The sequence below is a fragment of the Phoenix dactylifera genome, chromosome 17, assembly GCF_009389715.1.
Source record: "Phoenix dactylifera cultivar Barhee BC4 chromosome 17, palm_55x_up_171113_PBpolish2nd_filt_p, whole genome shotgun sequence".
In the NCBI taxonomy this organism is placed as follows: domain Eukaryota; kingdom Viridiplantae; phylum Streptophyta; class Magnoliopsida; order Arecales; family Arecaceae; genus Phoenix; species Phoenix dactylifera.
The window spans coordinates 595,200-622,610 of record NC_052408.1 but is presented as its reverse complement, the minus strand read 5'-3'; the positions used below and the strand labels follow the sequence as shown (position 1 = coordinate 622,610).

General features: G+C 36.7%; 1 protein-coding gene across 2 annotated transcripts; it reads left to right on the top strand.

The window, feature by feature from the left end:
- The first annotated feature begins 1,054 nt into the window (after positions 1-1,054).
- On the top strand, positions 1,055-27,217 carry LOC103715070 (probable transcriptional regulator SLK2). 2 transcript variants are annotated; one of them, XM_008802580.4, is made up of 10 exons: positions 1,055-1,139; positions 2,983-3,972; positions 4,084-4,218; positions 7,267-7,315; positions 10,371-10,585; positions 10,731-10,799; positions 18,488-18,588; positions 20,490-20,583; positions 20,695-20,764; positions 26,097-27,217. In XM_008802580.4, exons 2-10 carry the CDS (start codon positions 3,238-3,240, stop codon positions 26,954-26,956), a joined length of 2,328 nt encoding a protein of 775 aa, XP_008800802.2. In that variant the 5' UTR covers positions 1,055-1,139; positions 2,983-3,237; the 3' UTR covers positions 26,957-27,217. The 2 variants fall into 2 exon arrangements, with proteins under 2 accessions (XP_008800802.2, XP_017700204.2); XM_017844715.3 differs by having other exon boundaries at positions 2,971-3,972.
- Positions 27,218-27,411: the final 194 nt, after the last annotated feature.

Here is a 27,411-nt window from a genome sequence, read left to right as displayed (position 1 = left end):
AGGCAATTGAACGTTGGTGATTCTCGTTGAAGAAGGCACGATGACAGAGGAGAAAGAGACCTCGAACTAGATGGTAAAGGAGCTGAAGGCAACAAATGAAATCAAAGATGGATAGAAAGGACCGAGCGATAATGGCGACAATAGATTAGGTGATCAATGGCTCTGATATCATATTAAAATATTTGCAGAAGAATAGAAAAATAAGAGAAAAAGAGAGAGAAAAATGATTTTATTCTCTATTTCATCACATTCGATATATCTCATGGGTTATATATACTCCACAGACTATATAAAAGAAAAATAATATAAGCTGATAAATGATCGGTCTAAAAAAGAAAAATATTATGAGTGATACGAGTTATTATGTGATCTCTAAAATTAAGATCATGCTAATAAAAAAAATAATATAGATGGATATAAAATCATGCTAATAAAAAAAATATTATGGATGATGCAGTTTGTGATGTGATTTGTAAAAATATGCTAATATTTTTTGTAACCTTTTCTAACCATAATCTCTAGGTTTATTGAGCAAAATAAATTAATGTATCCTGCTACCATCCATCCTGATTCCAGAGGCATTTTTTTTTTTTGGCTAAAAACAGAGGCATATTCTTAGGACGTGAAATTTAACAAAATAAAGCAGCTGATGTCTAGATCCCCCGGTATTTTAAAAGAAAAGCCCAAGCCCACGTGTGCAGATACGCGTAGTTAAAAAGACCAAACGAGCCCCCTGGCGCCAACTGATGTGGTCCCCACACTCCAACCACAGGGTTTCATCCGCAGTTATTCGGATTCGCGTGGTATGATCTGGTTCTCCCTATCCCGGTCGGTTTCCACATCTCTCTTTTCCGGTTACCGATGTGCACGTGTCGGAATCTTAAGTTGAACTTGCCGCGTGGACGTCCCCCGATCTCGACATCTCGCAGGTGACTGGTAACGGCCGGTGGCATCGGGCGGCTGAGGCGGTTGCTGCCGGTCACCCCCTCCCCAGGCTCGCTTTCCCCCCGCCGCTATATAAGGGAAGCTCGTCGAACGGAGTTAGCCTCAAGGAAAGGGGCGAGAAAAGCGAAAGAACCGGCGCGACCTATTCCCAATTCTCTTCTTTTGCTAAGATAATTCGTTCTCGAACTTGAAGGGTAAGTAGAGGAATTACTTCTTGAATTCAGTAGATTTGTGTTGTATTTTTTCAGATTGTTTTCTCTGTTTTTGATCAAGCAGTAAAAGTTGCGATCTTTTTTGTTGTTTGAGCGGTACTTTGCATCTTTCTGTGAGTTTTTGGAATTGAAGATGAGTTATTTCCTGCTGTTTCTTCTAATTACTGCCATCGAGGATTTTCGGAATTGGTTCCAATTTTTTTTATATAAAAAAATTGAATTGGAAGGAGATTAGGGTTTTTTTCTTTCCTTTTTTGGGTTATTGCTGCATTACTTCTTTAATTCAGAGATTTGTGTTGTATTTTTTCAGATTGTTTTATCTGTTTTTGATCAAGCAGTAAAAGTTGCGATCTTTTTCTGTTGTTTGAGCGGTACGGTTGCATCTTTCTGTGAGTTTTTGGAATTGAAGATGAGTTATTTCCTGCTGTTTCTTCTAATTACTGCCATCGAGGATTTTTGGAATTGGTTCCAATTTTTTTTATATAAAAAAATTGAATTGGAAGGAGATCAGGTTCCCCCCCCCCCTTTTTTGGGTTATCGCTGCATTACTTCTTTAATTCAGTAGATTTGTGTTGTATTTTTTCAGATAGTTTTATCTGTTTTTGATCAAACAGTAAAAGTTGCGATCTTTTTTTGTTGTTTGAGCGGTACTTTGCATCTTTCTGTAAGTTTTTGGAATTGAAGATGAGTTATTTCCTGCTGTTTCTTCTAATTACTGCCATCGAGGATTTTCGAAATTGGTTCCAATTTTTTTATATAAAAAACTTGAATTGGAAGGAGATTAGGGGTTTTTTTTTCCCTTTTTTGGGTTATTGCTGCATTACTTCTTTAATTCAGTAGATTTGTGTTGTATCTTTTCAGATTGTTTTATCTGTTTTTGATCAAGCAGTAAAAGTTGCGATCGTTTTCTGTTGTTTGAGCGGTACTGTTGCATCTTTCTGTGAGTTTTTGGAATTGAAGATGAGTTATTTCCTGCTGTTTCTTCTAATTACTGCCATCGAGGATTTTTGGAATTGGTTCCATTTTTTTTTTATATAAAAAAATTGAATTGGAAGGAGATTAGGGTTTTTTTTCTCCTTTTTTTAGTTATTTCTGCATTACTTCTTTAATTCAGTAGATTTGTGTTGTATGTTTTCAGATAGTTTTATCTGTTTTTGATCAAGCAGTAAAACTAGCGATCCTTTTCTGTTGTGTGAGCAGTACTGTTGCATCTTTCTGGGAGTTTTTGGAATTGGAGATGAGTTATTTCCTGCTGTTTCTTCTAATTACTGCCTTCGAGGATTTTCAAAATTGGTTCCAATTTTTTTTATATAAAAAAATTGAATTGGAAGGAGATCAGTTTTTTTTTTTTTTTTTCCTTTTTTAGGTTATTGCTGCATTACTTCTTTAATTCAGTAGATTTGTGTTGTATTTTTTCAGATAGTTTTATCTGTTTTTTGATCAAGCAGTAAAAGTTGCGATCTTTTTCTGTTGTTTGAGCGGTACTATTGCATCTTTCTGTGAGTTTTTGGAATTGAAGATGAGTTATTTCCTGCTGTTTCTTCTAATTACTGCCATCGAGGATTTTCAGAATTGGTTGCAATTTTTTTTATATAAAAAATTGAATTGGAAGGAGATTAGGGTTTTTTCTTTCCTATTTTAGGCTATTGCTGCATGCAATTAATTATTTTTTTTCTTTATTATTTTACCTCGTTTCAGCTTCTGCTGGCTGAATTAGTGGCTTTTGAGGCGATTAGGGTTTGATCTTTCTTGATAGAAATTTAAGGGTACTGTTACATTTGCTTAATTTCGTTCGTGGTTGATCTCACCCTAGTTTCTGGTGCAGTTGGCGGAAGAAAGACTTGATTTTTATTGAATGCGCCAAGATTAGGGCTTGAATTCTTTCAGTGGAAGGTTCTTTTTTTTTTTTTTCCGGGGAACGTGGGTTCTGGATAGCTACCTGGATTCCAGCCCCCAACTGGGAGCCGCCCCCTCAGTGGTCCCATCACGGATCGCTGGTGGTGGAGGCCAGTCCCAGTCTTCCTCGGCCTCTGGAATATTATTTCAAGGCGACTGCCGGAGCCTAGCCCCAGTGAACTCCATGTCAGGGACCGGGCGATCTGGTCTCTATCCGGCCTCTGGAGACATGAACCACGGGGTCCTCAACAGTGCTGCAAACTCTTCTGGGCCCAGTGTCGGCGCAAACTCGCTGGTTACGGATGCCAGCTCGGCGCTCTCTGGCAGGCCTCAGCTACAAAGGAGCACCAGCATCAACACTGAGTCCTACATGCGTCTACCTGCCTCACCTATGTCCTTCTCATCAAACAATGTATCAGGTTCCCCTATGATGGATGGCTCTTCCATTGTGCAGCAGAGCCCACAACATGACCAGGTGCAGAATCAAGTGGTGTCCAGTGCCATGTCTCGGCCGACAGCTCAGGAGGTGGGTGATTTGTCAAATGCCCAAAAGAAACCACGGCTTGATATGAGGCAGGGGAGTAATTATCAGCAGCAGGTAGTCCAGCAGCTTCTGCAGAGACATGAGCCATTGCAGCTGCAGGGACATCAGAATCCACAGTTAGAGGCCATAATGCGGCAGCAGAGGTCAGCACAGCATCAAGCTCAGCAGCAGCATCAAGCTCAGCAGCAGCAATTGCTGCAATCCTTTCCACAGATACAGCAAGCCCAGACAGCCCACCAACAACAACATCAGTTGAGACAGCATCTGCAGCAGCAGAACATGCGACCAGTTACGCCTGCAAAATGCCCCCTGGATGGAGGGTTATGTGCTCGCCGTCTTACGCAATACATGTATCATCAGCGTAATCGGCCAGCTGTGAGTTGATTGTTTCATATGCACTACTAATCTGACGTGTTTGTTGGGATTATGTTTCTACTGCTGTTTTCTCATAGCCAACTTGTCTAACAGTATTTGCTCCAATTGCAGGATAATTCTATACAATATTGGAAGAAATTTGTGACAGAGTATTTTGCACCACGAGCTAAGAAAAGGTGGTGTTTGTCATTGTATGATAATATAAAAAGCAACCATGCCTTAGGTGTTTTCCCACAAGCTACTATGGTTAGCGTCTCACTAATATTGTTTCTTGTATTCCTTTTTAACTTGCTTAATGCATATCCATAGAGTTCTTGTTGTGCCTCATGTATTCTGTATCCAAATTATAGCTGAATCCCTCGATCACATGAACATGCATGCATAATGCTAATATGCATGCTCTTCCTAATGCTGTATTTCGAATAATGATAATGCAAGATGTGTCTATGGTTTGTTTGGAGGATAGCATCATTCATAAAAGATACTTTGCTTCTATTTCTGCATTTTTGGGCCGATATCTGCTTGAGTAGTGTGAATTGGATTTTAGAGCTCTAAGAATATGGAAACTGGTGGGGATGGTTGATGCGGTCAACTGCTTATGCACAAAATATGGAGACATGGTCTTTTGTTTGAGTGATTCCTTCCATGTTTCTTTAGACAAAATGAGTTTTTTCTCACTTTCATAAGTGGTACTTTGATGCTAGATGGTTACTCTTGCAAGGAGGAGCGGAGATATCATTTCCTATATTAAATGTTGTCAATGAAAATGCAAAAAACTTTATTTTCTTTCTGCAGAACTAACAAGTCATTATTTGTATATTTGCACAGACCTAATAAGTCATTTTTTTTATATTTGAACTTTAACTTTTTTTTAATTTCCTTTGCATAAATATGCCAATGATGCCTTATATTGATATATTAATAACTTTGACCTTTTTAATAGTGTTTTTAACTTTTCAAGCTCTCCATTTTACATGCTTCATAAAGTATGTTGATCTAAATGTGGAGATTACATAGTAAAAAACTGGGGCATGATATATAATACAATTTCTGACATAAGGAAACTATACGGTTATAACAAGCAACATTAAAAATATTCTGTATCGAACCAAGGATGTGAATGGTATGGCACTGAATTGCACATGACAAGGTTGGCATGCCCCTGCCACAGCTTATTTTGTCTTCTGAAAACTGGGACATGATACATAATACAATTTCTGACATAAGGGAACCATACAGTTATAAGAAACAACATTAAAAATATTCGTATCGAACAAAGGATGCAAATGATGTGGATCGAATTGCACATGATCAAGTTGCCGTGGCCCTGCTACAGCTTATTGTCTTCTGAAATCGTTTTTGTTGCTTTTTTCATATTTTTTTTAATCTTAGTGTTATGTTTTAAAAAATTGTATGGAAAGAGTATATATCTAAATGCTCTATTCATGGTTTTTGTACCAAATTTTTTGTCTTACATCTATATGACATTATATCACATAACTTGGACTTGAAGATGCATCTAGAACATGTGCTAAAAGTAGCAAAGATACTATTCAAATGCACATGGAGAGCAAGACTAACATAAAATATTGAATCCTGTATTATGCACAATCAGATTAGTAATTCTAGAGGGATCGAGTTTTGAAAAGCCACTCTGAATCAAAATTAGATAATCAACAATTTTTAGATCTAAATTCTGTACAGAAAGTGGGTGAAGTATTTGCTTAAATTCAGCTAAGGATGCTAGTAATTTTTTTCCTAATACATATATGCGAGGCAATCAAGAAATTTTTTAAACTTTAGGAATTAATTTGTTTTCTTTACAAATTAATGACTATCTAACTAATTAAATTTTTTATTTAGTTGGACAAATGAGACCCCAATTGCTCCTTGTTCTCATTTAAGAAAAGCATGACAACCAGTTCCATACCAGGAGGCTTTAATATTGGAATATGACTTAAGACGTTAATGGGAGATCTTGGTCTCATCCAGTACATGGCCATGGAAGTATTTTAAGGCATAGACACATCCAATGCACATGATATTGGAGTGGTCAGTTTGGATGGTCATATACTCATATGACTCCGCTGGTCCAATATTTGGAAAGAAGTCCTCATGGGACTGCTTCCAGGTTAGTCATGATTAGTTATAATCATATTTCCATGGATATCCATGCAGCCCAGACCACCCTCAAACTTCCTTCTTATACAATTTATAAAAGCCCAAATTATTTTGCAAAGTTATCACCGTAAACATCCCTGTTTATCCCTTTGTTGGTTTCTTTCTATTCCTTTCTCTGTGATCTAATTCACTCGCACCTCTGAATATAGCAGCTGTGGTGTCTGTTGCAGTGGCAAGACTTAAACCCTTGAATTTGCCATGACCTCCAATTATATTACAGAGGCCTAGACCTTTATCCTCAATCCTTTGATAACAAACACTACATAATGCATACCATTCAACTCATTTCTTATTTTCTCTTTCCTGCTATGCAGCTTTGCCCTTTGAAATTTTTCATGCATTCTAATTATTACTTATGTCCCTGGACCTCTCTCTTCAATCCTTAAAAGAAAAAACACATAATCCATATCATTTGACTCCTATCTTTTCCTTTATTTGTTCTGTGCTGTTTTGCTGCATAAATTGTGCAGTTGTTTCTTACTTAGCCTGTGAAGTACCTTCCTACATCAATAATGAAATTCTGATTGGAAAATTAAGCAGCCAGCTGGCTGAAGTAGATGTCAAAAATTGAGAGGACATTCAAGCCTTTTGTATCAAAAGCCTAGACCACCAGCGAGACTCATCAGTCTGTGCTTTACCTTTTTGTGAAGTGAAACTGATTAAAAAAAAAAAATCTGATATCCTACTTCAACTTTAGATATCATCAGCACAATTATACTGATATGTTAAGGTGGCTAGAGCTTGCCTAATCTAAAGAAGACGTAAAATAAGACCTTTGAAGAAAGTTCCCGCTTGTAATAAGTCCTTTTACTTCTTTACTAACACATAAAATTGCTCCAATCTTATAATTTTGATGTTTATTTTACTCAAAACTAGGATATGTTCACCATATTATTTAGAGTTTTAGATCATTGACACCGTAGAACTTGAATCTCAAGTTTCCACTGTTATTATCATTATTTTGATGATCTTGGATTTGAACTATATCATTGTCCTTGTTGTACATGAAGTTTCAATATAGAGTAGTATCTTGTTCTGAGGTTTAAATGCATAGAGGTATCATTGTTACATGTATATTGATATATCACTCTATTTTATTTTACTTATTTGCAGGATGCATGGCAATGCAGCATCTGTGGTTCTAGATCAGGAAAAGGATTTGGTTAGTAGATTCACTAATATTAAACTCTGTTAGCAGGATACTTACTTTACTGTAACACAGGAATTCTCATCATTGGTGATTATGGAAATTGTTCCAACTCCTATCGATGTCTATATTTGTATGCCTGGCTTTTGCATGACTGCTGTTGCTTGTTTCCTTTTAGTGACTTTATTATGCACCAATATGACATATGCTTTTCAGAAGTTAAATGGTACCATTGCTTGCTTACAGTGAAACTCCTGTCTTAGCAAATGTAAAATTAGCATTGTTTTCTCAAAGCAAACTAAATTTTACGTCCAATGTTGTCACAAGAGGTTCAGATAAAAGGGAATATAATTGGAATTTTCATGATCAACAACTAACCTTCATCTGGCTGTTTCAGGTTGTGGTTTATGAATCTTACTTACCATTGCTCCCTACACAAATTATTGGTTTTGAAGTGGAAATATCTTTTGATATCTCTCAATTTTTCCATCTTAGGGAGTTTTTTGTCTTCACTTTACTTTTTAGTCAGTTCTTTCCAGAAATCGCTCGATCAAAATCACTTTTATGTGGGTTAAGAAACAGTAATTAACATTTCTATGGTTTTGTAAGTACATATTGCAGAAGTTATAATATGGTGCACTGACAGATAGTTTTAGGGGCAGGAGTAATTCTCAAAGTTGATTTGTCGGATAACAAGTCCTTCTAATTTCTAGTTTAATGCACCTTTTAAAGAATATGGATAATTGAATATGGTAAATGCAAAATATGTAGCAATAAAATGTGTGATTATTTGCTTTTAGATCAAAGGCTAGCTGATTAATATAAAAGGAAAAGGGGATAAAATAAATTTCATACCTAAGTTGAAATCCAATGGTTTCATAAAAATGGCCATTGCCTAATTATGGTCCTGGCAATTGAGGGTGCTGGGAGGGGCAAACTTTGGCATTTTTTTTGGCACAAAGTGGGTGCCCCAGGACTCGAACCCATGCCACTCACTTGAGCCCAATCCTTTTGCCATTGCACCAAGCAATGACCCTTGAAATTTAACGATTTGACTGATGGAAGAAAATTCATATTGCAAACAATATGGACATGTGCATTTCTTATTAACTTGTGTACCAAATTGACATAAAAGGAACTTGTAAGTAAAATAAACAAAAGGAGAAGGGTGTGGGGGGAAGAGAAGCCAAACTTAAATGCACTGATCCTCTCACAATCGACTGTGGTACTTCCACATATATAGATAGATGCCTCTCTCTCTCTCTCTTGCTTGCTGGCTTGCTTATTCTGGTGCTGGAAGGATGGGCCTATGATTGGAAGTTTTCGTAGTTTGAGGGATTCGAAGCAAGATAAGGGGATAGAAAAAGAGGGGTTTAGGAGGCTTATGTAGGAAAGGAGTTTAGGATCTTTGAGGGGTCAAGAAAGATTATTAAGATTTGACTAAATGTTACCTGGACCCTTTATTTTCGGTTAATTATCTGCTGCCAATGCTTAGTTATGTGTTTCAGTATGACACGGGTTCTGGTCTATAGAAGAAATTCTTAGATATCAGTAGGAGGTGTTTCATTTGAATTTTCAATGTTCAAACCATGACCTGTTTCTAAGAACTATCTCTGATGTTAGAAATTATTTTCTTCTGTCTTTGAATCCTTGGGAAAATATATAAAGTTCTCATTCAACAACTTTATATTATAAATTACGTGATCTATCTGTTCTTCCTTTTGTTCATTTCCCTATCATTAGTTATTAATTATGAAATGTGTTCAACGGTTCAACCACTCTAAATTTTCTGTTAGTCATAGTACTAGATTAAGTGCATTGCTGTGGTCAGTTTTACACTTTTCATTCTCTAATCTAAACTTCAGAGTTCCTTTATATACGTAGTTTTCTTGTTGACACTTACCGCTTATTGTATTGTGTGTACTGCATCGACCCAATAGGTTAGTGGTAGTGTGGGGCTCATGCACTCCAACCCCCCCACACCAATCCAAAAAAATAAGAAAAGAAAGCTACTACCGCCGCCCACTAGCATGTATCTTTTGGTGGCCCTGTTCCAAGATTGTACGATGTGTTGGTTGGTATAAGGGGATTCTGTACTCATGGTTGTTACAGGCTGCTGCCTAGGTGCCTAGGCAGTCCCATGTAGGTGCTTGGTGAACCAAACTGCCTTCCAGGCCTTAGGCAAGGTGATCACCCAAGTTCCTAGATGGGCAGTGAGCCTCCTAGGGGCCACCTTTAGCTCAGGTTGAGTGCCTGTTTGTTGATTTATTGAAATAGTTGTCCCCATTTATAGAGTGTTCCCTGGTACACTAATCAATTTTCAAACATATTCTGCTTTTAAGAAGCTTTAAATGCTTCAAATCACTTAATATAAAAACTGTTTAAGCAAAACTAAAATAATTAAATCAAAGTTTTTTTTTAATTCCATAATTTAAGTAGTTGACAGCCTTACCATTTATTTATATGATGTACTTTGATGCGCTCTTTAAAAACTATGATGGCTATTATTATTTTTTTAGGAATAATTTTGTTCAGGTGCCTGCTTGGCTGCATAGGAATTCTGTCTAGCCCTTTAAAGGAGTTAACACATAGGACCTAGGCAGTTTGATAATCTTGACTGTATAAATCAGATCATACTGCATTTTGCTGTAATTTACTACTGGTATGCAGTCCCATATCGATACTTAAAAGTGAGTTAAAACATTGCTTACAACTCTAAATTACCAAAAAGACATCATAGTAAATATGCAAATATGCACATTCAAAATCTTTTTTTTTTTTTGTATTGTCTTTGATTGCTTTCTTAGTGTAGATAAAGCTCACCAACATTTATATAACTTTGCTTTCACTAGATTTGAAATTGGCTGCTCTAAATTGTGTTCTATTTCATGTAATTATCTGATCATGAAGCTGTATTCACAAATAGTGAAATAGATGTTCAGGTCGTGATTTGTCTTTATCTTCAATTCTCTATTATTTTAACTTCTAGTTTCTTTTTCCTTCTAATGGATGTTTTTTATCGCTTCTCCCTGATACGTTTGTTTTTTAATTTTTTTGTGGGGTCTGACAGAGGCAACCTTCGAAATACTGCCGAGGCTTTATCATATTAAATTTAATTGTGGGGTTATTGATGAGCTACTATTTCTCGGTATGCCTCGTGAACGCCAGTTGTCTTCAGGAATAATGGTTTTGGAGTATGCAAAGGTTGCTCAAGAGACTGTTTATGAACATATACGTGTTGTTCATGAGGGGCAACTCCGAATCATGTTCACAGAAGAATTAAAAGTATGCAACTAATATGTTCCCCATGGCATTGAACAGTTGCCTATAGGCTTATATTTTACAATTCTGTTTTCCAACCTTTATGTAGTAATTATTTCATATGCATCTATCTTAGCTCAGCGACTCAGTTATTCTGTCTATTTTTCAGATTTTGTCTTGGGAGTTTTGTGCACGACACCACGAAGAGTTTCTCCCTCGTAGGTTGTTAGCACCTCAGGTATGTAATTTACTTGTATGCACATGTATGTCTACATGCATGCACTTTTTACTTATCATAAATATTTTGACAAAAAGAAAATTATAGCATGTCCATCGTGTCCCTTATTTCAAGACAAGTTAACTATAAACTTAATAAGATTTTATATCATGTTTTGTTGGTATTAGATGAATACTTGGCCCATCTAAGTTAGCCTAGAGTAAATGGGTAACTCCTAACCCAGTTTAATCAGAAGTACACTATCCATCTTACAGTCTAGAATAGTTTATCTGGGATCAAATTAAAAAAAATTGCATTGCATATCTTTTTAAATTCTTTGTGCTTTGCTAAAGAGTGTTTGGAGGGTTAATGTCAATTAAACAAGGGCATTGTTCCGCTTATCTTCCCAACCAAAACACTGCCGTAAAGCTATTAAGGAAATGCTCAATGTATAGAGGTTCTGACCTCACCTAAGTTGCTTGGGTTCATCACATTAAGAACTTGTCATTGTTATATTAGCCTTCTTATAGCTTAGTTGTTGTGGCCGCGCGGGGGGGGGGGGGGGGTGGGGGGGGGGGGGGTGGTGGGGTGGGGGGTTGGGGTAATTTTTGAAAAGTTGGAAGTTAGGATCGGTGGGGGGTTGGGGTAATTTTTGAAAAGTTGGAAGTTAGGATCGATGAGATTAGAGAAAAAGTGAAATCAAAATCAGAGAGTGGTGTGGATCTACTAATTACGTAAAATTTCCCTTTTATGATAGAAATTATGCATTATTTTTTATGAAAGAATAAGGGCAATATGGATGACAATTTGAGAGATGGAATCTTTCCAACATATTCCTCCCTTTTTATAATAGGGTAGATTTTAATTTATTTCTCTATCTTTATTTTTCTGTGTTTTATTTTATTTATATTTTAATCTTTACAATTTTATTTTATCAGCTTAATTATCTTTTAATCCTCTACTTGTATTTTATATTTTTAGCGTTACTTATTTTAATTTTCCATTTGGTTTATTTTAAATTTTTCTTATTTGGTCTATTGTTTTTTTTATTTGAGTGTATTTATTCATATATTTTATTTTGTTTGTTTTTATTACATTTTTCTGTTTTATAAAAAATTCTTATACTCAGTTTTATTTGATTTTATGTAATTATTAATTTATGTTTATTTATTATATTGAACATGCATTGCACATGCCTGTTTGCTAGTCTCTATTATATAAAAAAATGAGAGTTTTGAAATCTAGAAATATTCCTTTCAGATTTTGTATTATTTTTTATCATGAAAATACCATTCCCCTTTTTTAGATCAACTATACGATCATCAGTATATACAAATAAGGAAAAGATAAAATTCTCATTTTATATAAATAAAGAAATTTCACCCACTCAATATCATGGTGATAAACAAATAAACAATTCAAAGCTCTTGGCTTCCAACAAAATATGGAAAAAATTGAAAATTGGTTATAGATATGCAAGGAAAGGGTCATACCAAAAACTTGTGATAGTAGATGAATAAAGAAGAATTGAAAACACCAATAATTTCTGATACAACATTTCTTTTTTGGAGAGATGATACTAAAAAAAGAAAATAAAAAATAAATAAATCAATAAGAAAATAAAAGATAAAAATGTGTCACAGGAAATAGAAGAAAGCATAATAAAGAGAGGATTTTGCAAGAAAAATGTAGTCACTTTGTTATTTGCCAATTGGATATTGTTTTTCTATTTTTTCGAATTTTGAAAACTTTTGAGAGTAGGACAAGATTGCCATCGACCCATTTACAATCTGTAGTAGTGCAGGAACCTGCAACATTGGTCTAGGGTGCACAAGTTCTAAATGGACTTTGCACAAAATTGAGAATAGTTGTGTCATGCCCCAAATCCGAGATATAACACGACCATGCTACTGAGGGGTACATCCCACAATAACACAAAGCCGATAATCATAATCAATCTACAACTCCATCACCAATAAGATATAATAAAGGGTCCAATTCCATGATCCATTATGTAATGAAACAAATATAGATTCAGAGCATCTAAATTAAAATATAAATACCAAGACCCATAATCCTCAAAATTTAGAAAATCACTAACTACAAATTTATAGTCAATTAAAACTAAAATTATGCTACCAAATCGTAAAGTTTGCTTGTGCGAACTCCAAGCTTGAACCATTCTTCATTCTTAGTAATCCTATTCGTCTGAAAAAAGAAAAAATAAAGAGAGATATGTGCTGCATACTCAGTAAGTAAAAATTACACTATCTTATCGGATTAAGCGTAAGTTTTTCTGTGAACAATGCATCATCTGAAGACAATAATAAAGATTACAAAAATAAAATATTTTATTGTAGAACATGATAACATAAGTCATAAAGCAAATAATGCATGCACAATCCATCCATATTTATTAAATATGGTTCCAAGTATATTGTACAAATAATTATAAATCATTTTTTGTTATTAGTCATATCATAGTTCAAAGTATTGCTTACAAATATTCATGCTAAGGTGATTTTATACCCGTAACAGAGCCCGTGTTCGTAACAAAGTATCATGTTTTATGTGCCAATGTTATACCCATTGGCAGAGTTTGTGTTCGTATGGAACTAGTTCTGAATGTTGATCTTCTCCAATTCTAGGAAGGTCATACGTAGCTATTTGAGTCTCTTTAAAATAAATATTTATATTTTTTTATTAAAATATACACATAAGTAGATAGAAAAATACTAATTGATAGGATAAGATTCATGCTTCATAAGCATGCTATTTTTCATTAAAAATATTCATAGAACCATTTTTCATAACAAAGCATAATTTTCTTAATACATATGCTGATCCTTTATTTTAAGAAAATGTGATATCATCAATGATAAACCATATGCATGAAAAACATGATAGTTTGAAAATTATGGAGTGTAAAAACTACTTACCTCATTCACTTTGAACCTTCAAAATTCACTAGGCGAATCGGCTAAACTTATTTAAGACTTAAAAAGCCAAATTAATTCCTTTTTGATGACTTTAATAGTAATAAAATAACAAGAAAAGGAGGCGGTTGACCCGGTGACAATGTTCGACGGTTTAGGTTCCTTCCCCTTCACCGGGACCGCTCGATAGACAAAGCAGATAAGATACCGCTAGCCTGCAGACAACTTAGGATAGCTTTAGATGGGTCAATTCTAAGCGATTCGATCAATGAATCATGAAGCACGGATTCGATCAAGTTCAAGATTGTTTGATAAGGTTCATCAATAGTGGGTTTCAGAGGCACTCAATAGTGCCGAGGTGATTGGTCCAACAGGCTGTTTGGGTATCCGGGGGGTTCAGGACATCTTTGTGGAGGTCAACTCGGATCTATAGGACGAAGAAATTGGACCCTTCACTACGGGCCCATAGGTCTATTAGAGAGAGAGAAAGGGATGGGTCTTTTCTTTTTTCTTTTTTTCTTCTTTGAGAAAATAGGAGAAGGGGGTGGATCATGGTGGTTTTGCAAGGTGACAGTAGGCGGCGGTGAATAGTGGAGAGCGGCCAGTGGCGGCGACCGGCCGACAAGAAGCATGAAAATCAGCTAACAAACAAGGCCGAACGGGGCCCTTTGCTCGGTCATTCTTGGATCCCAGCTCAGTCGCCAGCGGTTGGGGCTCTGGCTCCGGCCAGGGGCCGATGCAGGAGATGACTGGAAAAAGAAAAACACAGAGCTGGTAATCCATGAAACAGAGGGGGTTGTGGTCGAAATCTGGCAACTTTATGCTGGTATTTGGTCGATGATGGTTCGAAAGAGAAGGGGAATGGTTCGCGAAGAAGAATAGAGAGGGATTTGGTGCTCTCCCTTGTCTCTAGTGAGAAATTTCTGCGGCCATAGTGAACTAGACACTGGCTATCAAGAAGAAAAAATGGGCGGAAAGAGGTGGCGGTGGTCAGTGATCATCGGTGCTGCTAGGAGAGTTGAGAGGCCTTTATATAGAGTAGAGACTAGAGTTTCTTGGTCTCCAGCAGAGTTCGAGGCGGAGCAGTCATCTCCGTGTTCGAGTAGGGCTTTGCCCTATTTGGAACTTGCAACGGGCCTTTGGGCCGTTCTAGGCCGGTCAGTGGACATGGCCTAATTTGGGTTTTTAGGGGTTGGGCTTCATAAGTCGATTCTAAAATATAGTTAGTATAACAGAAAACTTACATGGATCTAGTGCAAAATTGTTAGTAAACCTTCTTACTTATATATTGTGCTCTAACAACTTATAGCATTAGTTGTTATTCTACGTATTTTTTTGATGAATTTTACAATATATTTTTAATCTGTCCTTTCCAAATCCCTGTAAACCTTGTTCGAAGCTTGTGTAAAAGTTATAAGAGACTACTGCAAGTTTTCAGTATGCTAACATAGCAAGGCGAAAAAACCCAACTAGGATAGGCTAGTGGCAACCTCACTTGCTCACCAATCCACAACCTCGGTCTAGGTTACATAAGTTCTGATTGGATTTGCACAAAGTCATGGATAACTAAGTTAGCATCATGGAAAACTTACATAGATCTTGTGTAAGCTTATCAATATCTTGGCTTTATATTCTACTGATTTATTGTGCTTTAACAAGTTGTAGTATTAGTTGTTTATTCTTTATATTTATTATTGATTAATTTATAAACTAGTTATTGTGAACTTGGGCAAGTCTTCAACATGCCAATGTGATGAGGCTAAAAAAAATCCAACCTGAATGGTTTTCTCCAAACTTCAAAAAATTGTATGGAATCTACAAAAAAAAAAAAAGAAAACGATACTGAATCTGCAAAATAAAAAAGAGGGTGTATTTTCTTCAAAATCCTCAATAAAAAAATTATGATAATAAATAAATTAAAGATCAGAAATATCAATATCAACTGCAAAATGATAAGGAAATGTTTGATTGTGATGTTTGCAAGAGAAGATAAATGTGGAAAATGTACAAGACTGCAAATGAATAAGGAACAATCTAATTAATTATATATATGCACAACTTTAAATTTAATATTATTTTTCTCAAACATGCATTGCATGTGCTTGGGTACTGGTATATATAAAAATGACAGTTTGAAATCAGAAAATATTCCCTATTGATTTTGTCTGTCATTTTTGTACCAAAAATCTGCCCCCATTTTTCTGTCTTATTAAATCTTGCTATTAAAAAACTTAGGAATTTAGAATGGTTTGGAAATCCAACCTAATGAAGAGATGAAAAGAGTTCTTCCAAATCAAATTATTTGGTAATAGCTACTTTTTAAAGCTAATTTAAAAAAATGAACTAACTAAGTTATTAAAAGATTTTGGATTGCATCAAAAAATGCAGGATGATAAAAATAAAATTATATTTCTCTTCAATCGATCCGTATTTTAAAATATTTTATCAACATAATATTATTTTATATTTAATTATATTTTATCGTTTATGTCCAATGTAACTTGATATTTTATTTTATTTTATTTTTTCAGATGTACATTGCACATGCCTAGTTGCTAGAATATTCTGAAAATCAAAATCAAATTAGGAAAACTGTGCATAAAACTGTGAATCAACGCAAAGCACCAAAAGAATATAGAATGTGAATGGAAACAGGAAAAAGAAATACAAATATGAATAAGGAAAAATATTAACTATTCAGCACAAGTTAAATAAATAAAAAAAATTAGTAGCGGGATACCAGAGAAAAAGGGTTGAGAGCAAGGTCCGTCGTACCGATACCGGTTGGCGTATCGGTGGCCAGCCGGACCGGTACGGTACATACCGGCCGGTACCGGTACCGTACCGGCCGGTACGCGGTGGTTTCAAAAACTAAAGCGCGCGGCGCTGTGGTTCTTAAAAAAAAAATTGTACCTGTGCGAACCGGCCGGTACGGGCGGTACGGCGTGCATCGGTACGAGGCCGGTACCGGCCGGTCCGGGCGGTACGGTGCGCACCGGTACGAGGCCGGTACCGGTGCGTACCGGTCGGTTCGGATAAAAAACCGGAAAATACCGATTTTTTTGTCGTTCCGGTACTGGTCTAGGACCGGACCGGTACGTACCGGCCCGTACTGGCCGGTACGGGCCGGTACGGCATTCCATGGTTGAGAGTAAGATCCGCCGTACCGATACCGGTCGGCGTACCGGTGGCGGCCCAGACCGGTACATACTGGTCTGGTACCGGTCCGAATCGGTTCTGTACTGGTTCGAACCGGTCCTATACCAGTTCTTCAACAATAAAATACCGGGACCGGATTCCACGTTGATCCGGTACCGGTCTCAGGTCGGACCGGAACGTACCGGCCGGTATGGAACGGTACGACAGACCATGGTTGAGACATTGGTATCTTTTGAAGGAGGCCAAAAGGGATGGGCTGAGAGAACATGTTGGGGTTTTGTGAGGGATGGTGGCGGTGAAGATTGAGAAATCTCTCTCAAAAACATTAACTTACCACCCTAATCACTAATACACCATGGACCATAAATTGAGCTCAGAGGGAGAAATTGGGGGAATTTTTTTAAATGAGGACAACCTGAGATTTGTGGGATGGGTGGAGATCAAGTGAGATGGTGATTGAGATAGATCTAGATGGAAATTGTCTAGAGGAAGAAAGCCTACGAGAAGGATAAAAATGCATGTACGAATATTATTCACAAATAAATTCATAAGAATAAGAGGAATATGAAGGAAGAAACTGGAGGAAAAAGATAGCATTGAAGATAAAATTATCACACCTTAGCAAAAAGAAAAAACCTTAGCAAAAAAAAAGATAAAATTATCACACAATCTGGCTTTTCTATTAGGTATTTAAAATTGGCATTTATTCATCGTTATGCATAAGACACTATCACTTCATAGACTATCATGCAAATTAGATTTCAAACAAGTGACTAAATGGCCATGTATAACTTATTTAGTAACCAGCTGATCCGTCTGTATCTTTTTGACTAGTTCTAGTCTGACCAGGACTGTGTGAAGGCTACCCTAGCTGATGTAGTTCCTGGTTGTCTCTATTGTTGCAGTCTAACAATATTAGAAATATGTGACACCACAAAAATATAAGTGACATTGGATGCTATTATGGTTCATATGTTTTTCAGTTTGTATCATCCAGCCAGACATTCATGCCATAGTGGTAAATAAACAACCAAAACCTTGTCTCTAAGTCCTAACTATAACTAAAAACCAGCTAGCGGTCGATGCTTCTAATGCTTGTATGCAAGAGTCCAGCCCTCTTTGCATTCAAGTTTCTAGTAATCATCTGCACATTTAAATTGATTTTAAATTTTCAATTTTGTCCATCTCCTCAGCTGCTTATTGGAATATTTGTTATATCTGGCCATTGTGTCTGAAGGTTTACCTAGTGGTTGTCATTCCATATTTGGTCTGAGTTACTTATTGACTCGATGGTTTCTTATCACCAATATCATTGTTAATTCTCAGCTAATATTTATGGAGATGAAACAATGATCTTGTAGCATCATTATAATTTAATCATCTATGCCCAACTTTGCGCAACTCTGCTGTTGTTATTTGGCATTCTAAATCAACTGCAAGTTTTGAATTTCCAAACTACATTCTTTCCAAACTGCCTTGCCTGACATGTTTTACCATTGCTTTGAATTGTGCGTATTATAGTAGATTTATTTCTGGAGGAAGTTACATAATTGCTTTAAATTTATTGTTCCTATACATTTTCTGTAGCTGAGTAACCCATTTTTATTTTTCCAGGTAAGCCAGTTGTTCCATGCTGCACAGAAATATCAAACTGCTGTACCTGACAATGGTTCTGCTGGAGTCTTGCACCAAGATTTCCAAGCCCCATGTAACATGTAGGTGAACTTACTGATGGCATGCACATTGTCTTTAAAACAAAAATCAGTTCTGTGTAGATGCAGATGTTGAGTTGCACACTTAAAATTGGAACCATGCAATACAATTTCCTATTTGAACATCTGTAGTTCGATGACTGGATGACTGCTATCTTGGCTACTTTACATACTCACATGAGAAGTAACTTGCAAAAATATATTTTTTCCTCTTTTCTTTTTTGTCTTAAAATACAAAACAGATTTGTTTGCTTAAATCAGGTGAAAGTTGAATTTTCTAATTATTTTGACAGAAATTAATAGATGAAAATGTCTGTTTGGCACATCATACTGTTAAATTATTGGATTTTTTCCTTCTCCCAATGTTTGCATAGACCAGCGGTCCTCCCAACAAGCTATTGTGAATTAATCCAGAAAATTACCTTAATAATTCTATGATAGCCCCTGTTGTGATAATCCAATTCTGCATCTACGTGTCTATCTTCGAGAGTCGTTAGTTATTATTGAAAAAAATAGTTCAAGTTCATTTTAGTTATGCCAAATGACAGCCATGGTAGAACTGAACTTGCTCCACAAATGTTCAATCTTTTTTGGTGGTACACTAATGATTAGGGATATGGTTGAAGCTCAACCTTATGATGAAAATGTTAGGTCATAGGATTCAATCATCCATATAAATATAATATCTAAAATGCTTCACTAAATGAATTCTTTATGTAAGCAAAACTTCAAATACATGGATCACTAAAATATGGTATCAAGCTTATCCTTGAATCGTGCTACGGCACCTATCTGCCACTTAGATTTGTTTTCAATTAGAGTTTATTGTTATCTCCACCCAATCTCATTTCTGCCCCCACACCTTTCTTCTAGGGGTGGACAAATATCCAAGGCAATACTAAGAGTTCAGCCTAATAAGTAGGAGTCTACTAGTAGGATTTTTTTGATAGTTTTGATGTGTACAGAAGTTCTGCCCTTCGGCTCAGCAATATGGAACCTCTCAACTGCTCCCTTTATGGGGTCCTATCGGGATAGGTAGGCCCATCCCCCTCCCTCCGCCTCAGACATAAAGGAAGTAGTTCCCCACGGCTGACAAATAGAGGAGTTTAGGCCGTAAAAAGGCACCGGCCCCCACTGGGATTTTGCTTTTCTTATCTACGCGCGCACTGCGTCAGCACTGGCGAAAAAGAGGTCGGCTTTACAGAATAAGAAGGGGCGGGCCGGGTGCTTGTGGGCCCCCCTCTGCTGCATGTGCTTGTTGGACCCCCACCCCCGTTTCCCGAGAGGGGGCCGGGCTGTGTTTCCCCAGCGGCCACCCAGTGGCGGCAGAAAACGAACTCGGGTGGGCTCCGCGCATTAATAGATAGAAATTACAAGACTATTTGTTAAATCATATGTTTAAGAATTTGTACCATATGAATATAGAACGTAGTATTATAAATACATGGAGAAAGCACATTATCTTGGTAGTGTTATGTGATAACCACATGCCTACAAATTATAAACAATATTAAGAATGTTATAAAACTAGAGGAGCTTTAGTTGTGTTTGGTAAGCGTGGTTAAGGATGTTCTCTAAGGTGACAGACAAAAATAAAAATATTGAAAATATTCTTGTAATTCTTCAGTAGTTCCAGCAATAAGAGATATTTAAATGAAGAATTGGTTGCTCCCAAGTAAGAAACATATCAGCAAAATATGTATTATTGCCTCTTAACACTTTTTCATTACATATGTAACTTGTGCTCATTCAGTATATTACATTAACGGATGAGTGTTGTTTCATTAATGGATGCTTTTTTTTCCTCACAAAATATATATCCATATGCTCATTTGTAGTGATGGGCAATGATTATTTTGAGTTGCATTTATGAGCTTCCTCTTCTGATCCATTCTTTTTTGTAGACTTCTTCAAACAAGCTGTCAGGTGGCAAAAAAGCTGGAATTACCGTCCTTAAATGATTTAGGATTCTCAAAAAGATACGTGCGATGCTTGCAGGTAGTTATCATGTAGTTCTGGTAGTTTGTTTCATTATGCCGAAGAGATTATGGTCCAATATGCTTGCATCCATGAGTATTCATTTATCTTATGTATGTCCGCTGTCTACAGATATCTGAGGTGGTAAATAACATGAAAGACCTGATTGATTTTAGCCAGGAGCACAAGATTGGACCCTTAGGTATGATCCTTACAAGTTCAGAAATGAAGAAGTTTGGGATTGTTTTCTTAGATCTATGTCATGTAAGGTGTTGCCTGTGATATTTCAATTGTCCAATATCTTGGATGAAGCTTGCTTGCTCAACTGTAATTTATAGTTTCTGACATAAGATAAACTGATAAAGCATCATGACAGGAACCTCTTCAAACTTTTAGTTTTGTTGGTGAGCCATGGATCACAATACTATATCTTACCAGTATGCGTCAAAGTTCTAGAACATTGACATAAACCATCGGCTAATGAGATAGGATTTTAGCTGTCACATTTTTTATGTTACAATTCTTTCTGTTCTCTGGACTCTTTTGAAAGGTACTTGATCTTATGAAAATGGAAGAATTTTCTGCTATTAGTGGTTGTCAGGTACTAGATCTTATGAAAGACATTCTAGTTATTTTCTGGTATATAGTACAAGATGGAAGAATTTCTGCTTTCTGGTGGTAGGAGAGAAAATCCTTGGCCTCAAGATCCCTTGCTTCTATGAATTTTTGATTGGAGAAAATGTAGTTTTGATTCCATAAATCAAATTAACAAACAATTAGAAGCATCCAATCATTGAAGTTTTGGAATTTATATTGCTTGGTTAAGTTTTCCTTTTAGATTCCAATTTTTCTCCCTTGAAAATGGTAGCTAATTTCTATAGGGTTTTGTAACTTGTAAGTCAATCTGATTTAAATTTGTCCAACTAAGCTAAAAAATTGTGAAATGCTTTTTTTCTTTATGATGTTAAGTGGAGATCAAGATTCAAATAGGATTATAGATTGAAATGGTTTGGATAGAACTGAAACAAGATTTCGGCCCAGGTCAAAATCCATGTATTACTTCTACCATAAAAAAAGAACTTTAAGAAAGGTTGTTTAAACTATTGTTAGTTGAGATAGAATTAACATCGCGAAATATTTTAAACACTTTTGGTATGAAGTTCAAATTATAAGTTAATAGTAGATTTTGAATAATTTGTGGACTATTTGTGTCGTATGTTGATGGTTTTAAGATGATATAATACTTGATGTTGTAAAACACTGTATGTTCGCCATGGTGTGGTTTGTGAAATAAACTACAGTAAAAGAGGCAGCGATATGATCAATTCACAGAAAAGAAGTAGAGATAAACAGCAAATTTATGATAAAGAAGAAGATTAAGAGAGATGAGAAAAATAAGCAGAAATAAAGAGAAAGAAAGGATAGGACTGAACCTTGGCCAAAAGGTCTCTTTATTTCGTCCTTAAGAAAAGAAATTCCAGCATACTATAGCATATACTGTTCATGCTACAGTGATATGGAAAGTAACTGACCTCTTATTATCAATCAAAATTAATCTGAAGAACCATAAAAAAATAAAAATAAAACAGTGACATTTTGTGGTCGCTGGATGAAGATATGCTTATGAACTATTTCATGCATATTCATTGCAGCGGGATCAGGTTCTAAGATGCCTCCATTAACACACATCCCTCGCAATGGCACGGATCTGAGTAGCAATCTGTTGCTTTGGGTGCTCATTTTCACAGCCATTGCACCCTTCGTTAATGTTTAGCAGCTGATCTTCAATAATCACTGCATCACATTAGCAAAAAAGTATTGTTGCTAGACTTTTTTTTTCCGAAGTGTCATGCAGGGGAATTTAGTTTCAAATGTTGGATATTTTAAATATAAAGTGCTATCGTATTTTTGATCTGAAGGCATCACAATTATCGATCAACTTAAGTACTGGAAGGCATTTTAATTAACCTTAAATGTACCTATAGAAAGAATAACATAAATAACTTGCAGATTCATGGCTATTTCTTTTATTTTGTTTGTTAGATAACATGTATCTCTTTCCTTCCCCTTTTCGGTTTCTTGTTCATTTTTTGTATATACTTCAAAAGATGGTTCTACATTACACGCACACATGCATATGCTTTTGTATATTCTGTGTCCCTGTGCCTACATTTTTGTAGGCTGTTGTGTCCAACATTTAGCACCCATGCCAATTGTCCACCTTATTTGATTCCTAAAATGCCTTCTTGACTCATTAATAATACATGTAACTAAACGAGTCACTTCAGTTCTTTGCACACTATTAAACAAAAAATGGACTAAAACAGAAAATATAATTTAAATGAAAAACAAAGCTCCTATCATGGTGCCAGGGCATCCAAGTCAATCCAAAGGCTTGGATGGTTCTTTGCTCCCCTTATATAGACTCGAAATATGTCACAATCCCCATCACCAGCTTAGACTGCAGAGGAGGGAGATCACAAGAGTTAATGGAGGTAGTGGGATATAAGATGGCCTGAGCTTTTCATGTTGAGTAGGATATATAACACGGATCCTGAATTGATGGAAAATGGATTGTTTTCATGCTTAAGAGTGCATGGTTTCACGCAAGTATGTAGTACTTGTACCTATGCTCTCTCTTGATGTTGATAGATGGTGTATGCCTTTCAAGATGAAGTGGACAGGCTTTTGGATTGACTGTGAGTCATAAGTTGAGGAAATAATTGGGACAGAGGAGTCAGTTATGGATGCTCAAGAATGCCAAGAGATGTTTGGATTTATTTTTCTTTTTGAATCATATTGCACGAGTCTAATAGATTAAGATAGTTTCTAATTATTATGGAGCTGAAAAGGTTGCAGGGAAAACTTAAAAGAGTGAATGTCAAAAATGTGTAGTGTTTTTTTCCTTTAGATACTCATAAAAAGACAGCAGTTTGTTCCAACATAAAGATGAAGAGAAGTATGACATTAAGGGTGTATTGAACAGTTTTCATAAAAAAAAAGGTGTATTGAAGAGTAAAGCAGGAATGACTGTTTCTTCTTTGCCTTCAGTCTTTAGGATGAATATATTTCAGAAAGTAGTTATGATGAACAAATTCTAAAAATTGACTTCAGGGATTAAGTGTAGAGAATAATTTCCAAAAAGGGTCTTCAGCTATTAAGTCTAGATGGGTTCAAGTCTGAGGGAGCTAAGCCTGAAAATGTGAACTTTCAGGTTGTTAGACTCAAAAAACATTGAGGGTCTTTTTTAAGCTTTAAGAGGAAAGTGGAAGGGAATTATTGAGCATGATTTATAGTGTATGGTTGATGAGTACATAGGAGCACATGCAAATTTGAGTGCTTCAGAATGATATATCAGAAAGTTAACTCTAGAAGTCCATTTTATGAACTTTTATGGATGGCTTTTTTGAAAGATATGTTAGATTTGGAAGTAGAGGTACCAACAAAAGGAAAAATTTGATGAACAGAGGCAATTGATCAGCAAGTATCATGAAAGAAAAATAAAGTCATCAGGATTACCATGCTTGATGAAAATAGAAAGTCCATTGGGTTTCCTTGAAGTCTCACCTTAATTTTGTTGCATCTGTGGTTTGCCATACTGGATTAGACTGCCCATTCTGGGCATACTGTACTATACTGGTAGCAAAACGATACTCGGTATGGGGGGTCTACCAAGTGTTTGTACCATGAACTGACCCGCTCTAACACTGTACCAGAATGGCACCTGCACAGGTGCCAAAACTAGTGCTGGGAAGCTTGGTTACATCCATTATGCCTCAGAAGTCAGGTATTCAGACTCACATAATGCACTCCAAATCTCAGATTATCATATGAACTACTTATCTAACAAAAAGCATGAGAAGGACCAAACATGTTGCAAGTGAACGAGACAATGATTCAAAAAATGTGATGATTTCAAAGCTTCTTTGATGCCTTAAAAAGTCATATGACGGACTTGTACAAAACCTTAACAGGTATCAGATTATGAAATGGAAAATCTAAATTGATCTTAACAGACTTCTTTGAACCTCTTCTCTTGCAGTTTACCTCTCGGAGAGTATGCCTTTTCTTCCTTTCCCATCGTTCGCTGTATATGTTTAAATAATTTTCTGTTCTCTCATGTAGCATCGAGTAAGCTAGGTTTTGACTGTTAAGTAATTGTAGCTAATGTTCTCATACTTTCTAAGCAAGGTCCGCCATACCGGTACCGGTCGGCGTACCGGTGGCCAGCCGGACCGGTACGGTATCGGTCCGGTCCGGTACGTACCGGCCGGTACCGGTACGGTACGCGGTGGTTTCAAAAACCACAGCGCGGCGCCGCTGTGGTTCTAAAAAAATAAAAAATCGTACCGGTGCGAATCGCCCGGTTCGCACCGGTACGAGGCCGGTAACGGCTGGTACGGGCTCCGAACCGGCCGGTACGGGCCCGTACCGGCCGGTTCGGATAAAAAATCGGAAAATACCGGTTTTTTTGCCGTTCCGGTACCGGTCTAGGACCGGACCGGTACGTACCGGCCCGTACCGGCCGGTACGGGCCGGTACGGCATTCCATGTTTCTAAGTGTGTCTGCTTCTGCTTCCTTTTCTATTTTACATAGGATTTTAACATATAGAGACATCTTTCCATGTGAGATGTTGACTCTAAAATCTAACCTAGAATCTAAATGAAGCATTAGAAAATTGTGAGTAGATAGCTTTTACTCCTCTATTGCTGTTACTCTAGTATATGCTGGTTCCCTTCATCTTTACATAACCATCTAGTGAGTCATTAGCAACTCCTGGGATATGAACAAAGTGCATGTTGTACGTCGAAAAGCTACATCTGAAATTCCCATGGCTTTTTGATTACCGAACATATTAAGACCTATATTACAATTTCACCCAGTTCATAGATGTGACACACATGAAGCATGGATGGCTGTGGCCGCCTATGTGCATAAATTTTTTTACTATTTTATATAACACTTGATATATGTGTTTGCATTTTGGACTGGTTCCTTTGTTTCTCATGCAAACATGGAGAGAGGGAGAGAGTTGCATTACCATAGAAGAGATTTGAGTCATATTTAAATGCTTAAATGATTCTGTAGACAGAAGATGTCTGCATGATATGATCTTGTCAGTTAATGGTGTTTTTCTCAAATTTATAATTTGGTACTTTGATACTCCATACAACTGTTTGATGCCAAAGCATTTCCCTATTGTTGATGCTTGATATGGAATTTGTAATTGCGGACAATTCTGAAGTTTACTGGATTCCAAAGTTATCAATATCAGTTTGTCACATAATGATGTATGCTCAGAAATGAGCCTGGATATTGCATTTTACATGTGAAATCTTTCTTGCACTTTTGTTCTGGTTATTATTTTTTATTTTTTACTCTCTAATCATAAAGCAGATCCAATCCTGGGCATTTCTATATAATTTTACACAGCTTTCATGAACTGCCCTTTAGCTTTTTTACTTTTTTGTACTTAAATCACTGAAACCAAGAGTAGCTCCATTTTTTAATGATTGTGGAGTTCTGTTTGCAGAGAGCTTGAAGAATTATCCTCAACAGGTTGCTGCAAAGCTACAAAACACGAAGATGCAGGAACCGAAGCAACTGATGACTGCTCATGGTCTGCCAGCTGATCAGAGTACCCTGAGTAAAATCATTGGCGTTCATCCTGGGAGAAGCAGCAACATGAGCAATAACATTACAACCAGCCGAGTTCATAATAACATCCCGCAGAACGATGTGGTTGTGAACAACTATCAGAACTTACTGAGGAACCATGTGAACACAAACCAAAATGAATTTCTGCAGGAAGCATCAAGTACCATCAATGGCCCCAACCATGCAAAGCCTGGGCAATTTCAGGGTTCTGTTTCTTCACTTCTGACAAACATGTCTGTTAATGGTATAGGAGGTGCACATCAGCAGCATGTGTTGAATGGTACCTTGCATCAGCAGAATAACCTACAGCCTTCACAGGTGAACCAACACATGCCTCAACATGTAATGCAGCAGTTGCTGCAAGAGGTGTTCAATAACAGAGGAGCACCACAACAGGCTGTTGGTGGCCCTAATGCAAATGGTAACATGCTAACTGGTGAAGGCTTTGGCAGTGGCGTTGCTGACGCAGGAGGTTTGCCGGTGAGGATGAATGTTGGGTCAATCAAGAACGGAACGGAGTTGGGGAGTATCCCTGCCAACATGTCCGGCAATAATGCCTTGGGACCCTTTCAGAGCAGGAGCAACAGTTTCAATTCTGTTGCCCGCAACCCTGCGATTAGCGGCAACAGTCTGAATTCAAGACCAGACTTGCCCCAAAGCGTAGATCTGCCAGAGCTGGATCAAATCGCTCAAGAATTTGCAGAAAATGGGATATTTAATGGGGAGCCCTGGTGATGTAGAATATGGATGAAACACAGGAAAATATTTATGAAGTTGACAGTTTAGTAAGCTCAAAAGAGTAGCTCTGATATGAAAGTTCTTTGGATGATGACTTGACCCTGATAATTTTTTTTGTTATGTTGGCAGTTTTGTGCTTTGCCATTTCAAACTGCATCCATTACTCTTCTGAGAACAATTTCAATGTTAGTCATTTTTCAAAGCTTTGTTATTAATAGACTGTTTGCATAAATGTGTTGAGATATGGGCAATTGCAAATTTACCTCTCAGAAGCTACTAGGTGCATATTTTCCTCGTCCTACCAGCGAATAATCTTACTGTTATCATGTCTTATTGCTTGATGTTATTGATTAATGCTGCTTGTCAATGGTTATGTATTTAGTGAAATAATTGAAATACCTTTGTTGGCTATTGAGTTGGTTTTAGTTGATGGTATTTTTCTAACACATGCC